Raw genomic sequence first — 6,166 nt, forward strand, 5'->3', positions numbered from 1 at the left:
CTTATCAAAGTCAGGTACATCCAACATATGTTTTTATGTTGGATGAGATTTAAAAAAAAACAGGTGATGAAAAGACGTCAAAAAATTTTGTTTGAAGTTAATTGTTTGCAAAACGACGAAAAAAATAAAAAAAAAAATTGCTAAATTGATTAATTTTTTAAATTTAATCTTTTTTGATCAGTCCTGAAAAATTTTTGAAAATGGATGTAACCGGTTTTGAAACCAAACGCCTCATTTGCATATTGCATATTGCTGTTCAAGGAAACTCTATGTCATGACTTAGTTTGTATCTTCTTCCCTTCATATAAAGTAAATAAAGTTTCTAAACTTAATGATCTTTTACTGGAAGACTCTTATGTAATTAAACTGGAATTAGTGAATGACAACAATTCTTCCTTATTTCAAATACAATAATTTATTTTATATCATCAGCAACAACGTTTCGGGAAATTTCTCCCATCTTCAGTAGTAAATATGATATATTAGTGTTGATGTTAGCGCATGTTTGTGGTTTTGTTGAATTTGGTTTTTTAGCAACCTGAAGATGGGGGAAATTTGCCGAAACGTTGTTGCTGATGATATGAAATAAATTATTGTATTTGAAATAAGGAAGAATGGTTGTCATTCCCTAAATCCAGTTTAAATAAAGTTTATCTTGCACCACAATGTGGTTTCATTTCTGTAACTGTTGATAAATACCAATGCCATGTTACAGGCAATCAATGTGATGCGACAGGTTGGTGCTACAACCTACGTCGAGACTTCTGCCAAATGGTCAGGCAAAGCAGTTTGTGATGCGTTTGAAATTGCCGCTTTGGCCGCCCTCGGGCGCTTGAACAAATACACATTCCTTGAAGGAGAAAGACTGAGGCCCGCTCCCCGCTCCAAGAGCAAGGCCGACCTGAAGGATAGAGCCAGATCGTGCTCCGTCATGTGACCAGGGTCTTCGTTCTATGCAAATATCGAGTCTGCTGTGTTATCTGCCTTTGATATCGCTCAAGTACTAGCAACAGCTAATAGGTATTCACCATTGAGTTGTCATGGAAACTGAAATATTTCAAGATTCCTCACATCCATTTGAGATTGTAAATATCTCAAGATCATTTGAACCTCAAACAGGTAATATTTCCAATATTTATTAATTATAAAATATAAACGAGATGAAAAGATACGAAAACAACGAAAAATATTTTGACATGGTAGTATAATAAGATGCAAAAAAAGTATACTAAGATAGGTTTAAACATTATATAAATAAAAGTGAAAAGAAAATAATATACAAATGAATAAAAATAAAAAATAAAAATAGTTATAGTATAAAATAGACAAAGATAAGTATACATATAAAATAAAATATTTAAACTATTAGGTTTAGAATGAACAGGAGACATAATAACACATAAAAATAGATATGAGGTGAAAAAAAAATATTGACACACTAAAAGACAGAAAATTAAGGAAGTAAGTTGATAATAAATAAAGATCGAGAAAGATTAAGAAAAAATACTAATAATAATAATAATAATAATAAATCCTCTTTTCTCCTGTTTGTTAGCATTTTATCACTACTTTTTTTTTTTTGCTCATTTCAATACTGTATTACTTATTTTTATTAATTTTTACATACCTCACTTTACATTTTGCCTATAAACTTATATTTTATTGTTCTTAAATATATTTTATTCACTTATATTTATTTATCCATTGTTTTAATTAATTTTCACATTTACTGTTTTATGGTGAACTTTCACTTCACATCGTTTCAATTAAACTTATTTCACTTAAGATTGTTTCAATTAACTTATGTAGTCTTGAATATTACAAAAAATATTTTTATTTGTTCTTGTATCTTTTTAGCCCTGATGGGGTTCTACAACGTGGGCCTTTTGTTCTCTTCAACTGCACCCCCAAAATTCTCCTTCATATTTTGATAAATACGGTCAATAGTTAATTATTATTATTTTTAAAAACTAAAATTAACATCATATCATTAAAAATCATGGAGGAAGGAGTTATTTTGCTTTGGAGGAAGTTAGGATATGCCATTCCCCTTTTAAGATTAGATAAGATATATAGTTAATTTATTTTAGTTAAATTACATTTTTTAGTTCAGTTAAATTTGAATTAAAATTTATCTACACTAATTAAATCGTTAGTTTTATTGAATAAATTATTTAATGGGTCCAAAATTTTAAAAAATAAACAAATTGGAGAGAGACAAAAATTACTATGAGAATATTATTGGAAGAGCAAAAAGTATTTGATTACTAAGTATAAAGTGAAATCAAGTAGTTATTTACATATTGTAAATAAAAAAAGTAGTAGTAATAAAAAAAATATTGGATTCAAAACATTAAGATGCACTCAAATTACTGTGTGAGGATGATTACTTTACTTTTACTCTACAATTTTTTTTATTATTGATTACAAATACTCATATTCCAACTGGTTCGAGTATGAATTTCCTGTACTCAAACACAATTTTTCTTGAGTACAAATTACTTTTCTTGTATTAATCTTCAATTGTTTTTGGCATAGGTATTCTTTTCTGTTCTCAAACAATTCTCTTCTCTCAGTTTCCTTTCTCAAACAATTTGAGAAGAAGTAAATAAATTTAATGATACTTAGTAATAAATACAATTTGTCCAAATCAGCATATGCTGATATATATTTTATTTATTTATTCATGATGGTTTATATTTTCGTTTTGGGACACTTTTATTTTTTCAATTTCTGGTTCAAGTGCTCCCCACCAGACAAACCACTTTATGCTACCTATGAGCACCTAGGGACGTGACGGCCGTGCAGTTTGGAGCACAGGTCCCTCGATTGGGAACATTGTGGGTTCAATTCCCACCTGGGGCAGTTAAACATTCATTTTTCAGCGGTCCCGAAGAATGAATCTTGACACCCCCACCTTGGATAGTATGCGGCAGCAACTCAGGTAGCCCCCAGGGGTTGGTAAAAAGGACCACTAGGCCCACTTGCTGGACTTGTTCCCCCCACCAAATACCAGTACCAGTACCAGTACCTATGAGCACCTCTACTGAGACTAATGTGAAAACATTTACTGACATTACATGTAGTTACTGATGTGTATTATTGCCAGCTTTTTCCTAAATTTATTTATATCACATTATTTATCAACTTTTGTAGAAATATAATAAATTATAAACAATTTTACTAAATGTAATATTTTAACACAATTATTCTGTTTCAGATTCAACCAAAAGTAAGATATCTTTTGAGGAATCCATAATGTTTAATCAGTGGTAATTTAACGCACATACATAAATACGTTATATTATTGTTATTTTTTGGACCATAATAACATGTATAGTTGGATTTTAGTATTTTTGGACAATAAATATTGGTGGCAAATATTTAGTAAAAAGGTTATCTTAGGCCTACAAACTTATTTAATATGTTCTGAATTTAATGCCTGATAGGGCATTCTTTTATAGTAAACCAGTCAGAAAGGTTAAATTTTTATAACCTTCATTATCATTTGAAAATATTTGATATTTGCAAATTCTTTTGAAGATTCGGAATTTCAATCTTTAATATTATTTTTATTAAATTGATTTCATTTCAGGGCTAATTGTGTCTATGACAAAAGGACAAAATTGGATTCCTGATATTTAATTTTTAATGACTTTTTAAATATAATTTGAAAATAAAATAAATAATTTTTTTTTAATGAATATGTTGTGAGAAAGTTTCTATTCTATAAATTAATAAAAGTCCTTAGAGATCTATTTTAACCTCAATCATACGAGTATGAATTTGCTCTTACATTATAAAAGCAAAAACAAACTGTGGAAACAATCTTATTCAAATCCATGCTGGAAATTTATTGGTCATTTGGTAGAAAGAAATGAATCATCTGTAATAATAGTCCAGTAAAAATAGCTCAAAATTTTACTATGCCTATAATTAAGTCTAAACTAATCAATGGATTCTGATTTAAACTGTTTGAAAAAGATGATAGTGAGAAGTTAACGTGAGGGTGTGTTGGCCTAATATCACAGATTTTTCAAAATGGCTGCCGTATATTTTTAGATTTATTGCTAATAGCTCCTGAAGTATTACAAGGTGTTATTATTTGTTTTTTGGAAACTTGAAATTCTTGCTCAGAAAACATTGAACGTAAAGAATTCTATTAGGGCTCTAATTGAAACTTGTTAAATACACCACAAAGTAGTTTATAATGTTTATCTTCCTAAGTATTTTTCACAACATTTGCCAAAATATATTAAAAAAATATTGTTCCTTGTTATTTGGAAAAAAAAAGTTGTTTTTGAAAAATTAAGTCTCTGAAAATATTAAACGTAGAGAGTTCTATTAGTGCTCAAATTTCAGCAAATTTATTCTTCTCTTTAGAAAATTTTAATATATTTTTTATGAGATAGGTAGTTTCCATAATATTGAGAACTAGATTAAAAAGGACCAACATTTTATTTTTTTCATAAATAAAATGAATTTCCAGATGTACACACTTTAAATATTTCAATACCTACTTTTCAAGGACATTTGCTGTTCATATTGTATAATTTAGGCAAAAAAATGAATTATTTTGCAATAGAAAATCCACATTAGGTGTTCAAAAATACAATGTTCTTCAAAAAAGGTAATTTTGATAGGGTTGCGCTGATAAACAAAACAAAAGAGAACTCTTTTAATGGGTAAACTTTTTCCTTCTAGATGTATAAAACTCAATAAAAAAAAGCAAATTGGAATCCATTCATTGTAAACTGGTTTCTTAGTAAAAACTTAATTGCGCTCTACTACACTTTTGACACCATTGCCTTGTAAATATAGGTTTCCTTTAAAAATCTAAGATAATATGTATACCTTCATAACACACTTGTTATTTACCAATAACACATAACATAATTGTTATATACCAAAATTCAATCCTTTAAATTTATTTATGGCTGTATAATTGTATTAATAATTATAACAGTTAGACTATTAGATATATTTTAGGAGTTATTGGCTATAAACCTAAAATGAATTTTAATTTATCCATCTAGCATCTTGATTTGATTAACAACTTTTAGAGATATTTAAATTGAGTAAATTTCAAAGAATTCTTAGTAAAGTCTTTTGAAGTAAAATATAAGATGACTGAATCAATAAAAAAAACTAAAAATATATGCTCGTGAGACTATGGTCTTCCCACTTAAAGTCCAGTATACTACTTTCTTCTGTACATGTTATGTATGTATATAGAGGGCTGTATAATTGAAACACAATCCCAATAGATATACAATAATTTTATATGTATGTTTTATAAATGTATCTTTATTTAAAAACTTATTAAAATTGTGATAAGATATGATTCGTTGATGTGGTCAAAATATATTTAATGTTTTTCACAAGCCTGTGAATATATTTGATGTAGATAGTGTATAAGAAGGGCTAGTTTTATTTAAATGTAAATAATACTTATGTTAACATAACAATATTTATTTTCTTATCGTTATTGCAATATATCAGAACCAAATGCTTGATTGTTGTTGTTTATTGTTCAAAACTCTAATAATTCGTATTCATACTTCATACTACAGAGTTTTGAACAAAAATATATGTGTGTTTATTTTTTTGTATTACAGAATTCAGAACGGTATTTGTATTGATGTTAGATATGTTTAGAAGTTTAGCAAAAAAAAATTTCAAAGATTTTTAAAAACTATGTATTTGTTTAAAAAAAAAAAAAGATAAATAAGAAATATTTTTGTCTGAGGCTGTTATAACTGTATAAATATATTTTTTTTATTTGCTTAACATTAATAATTTTGTTCAAGAATTGTGAGAGAAAAATATAATATATAGATATAATTTACTGTTTTTGAATTATTTCTATGTGTCTATTTTTAATGAAACAATTTGTAAATTACATTGCAATGTCCGAGAAGATATATGAGTAGGAAAATAAATTTTAGTATATAGAAGATGTTACTAAGTGTTTTGATTAGTTTCACATATTTAACAATTTAAAATAAGTTGTTAGTTGTGGTGTGAATTTATTATAAATTGTTAAACCACAATGTTCAGCACCAAAATACTCTTTTTAATGCTAATGATATTATCCTTATTGCAAGTTTTTGGCACAATACATCTTGTATAATATTTATTGAAAAATCCTTTACACTAACAATTT

General features: G+C 27.3%; 1 protein-coding gene across 1 annotated transcript in view; it reads left to right on the forward strand.

Moving 5' to 3' along the window:
• The window catches only part of LOC106684760 (rho-related GTP-binding protein RhoN), a 25,545-nt gene extending 19,748 nt beyond the window's left edge, over positions 1-5,797 (forward strand). The window contains exons 4-5 of the mRNA XM_024361532.2: positions 716-1,119; positions 3,221-5,797. Of these exons, the coding sequence (XP_024217300.1) occupies positions 716-937 (222 nt within the window). The 3' untranslated portion in view covers positions 938-1,119; positions 3,221-5,797. The remainder of the gene's footprint in view (positions 1-715; positions 1,120-3,220) is intronic.
• The last annotated feature ends 369 nt before the right edge of the window (positions 5,798-6,166 follow it).

Source organism: Halyomorpha halys, unplaced genomic scaffold (assembly GCF_000696795.3).
Source record: "Halyomorpha halys isolate HHAL.00 unplaced genomic scaffold, Hhal_1.1 Scaffold613.1, whole genome shotgun sequence".
NCBI classification, from domain to species: Eukaryota; Metazoa; Arthropoda; class Insecta; order Hemiptera; family Pentatomidae; genus Halyomorpha; species Halyomorpha halys.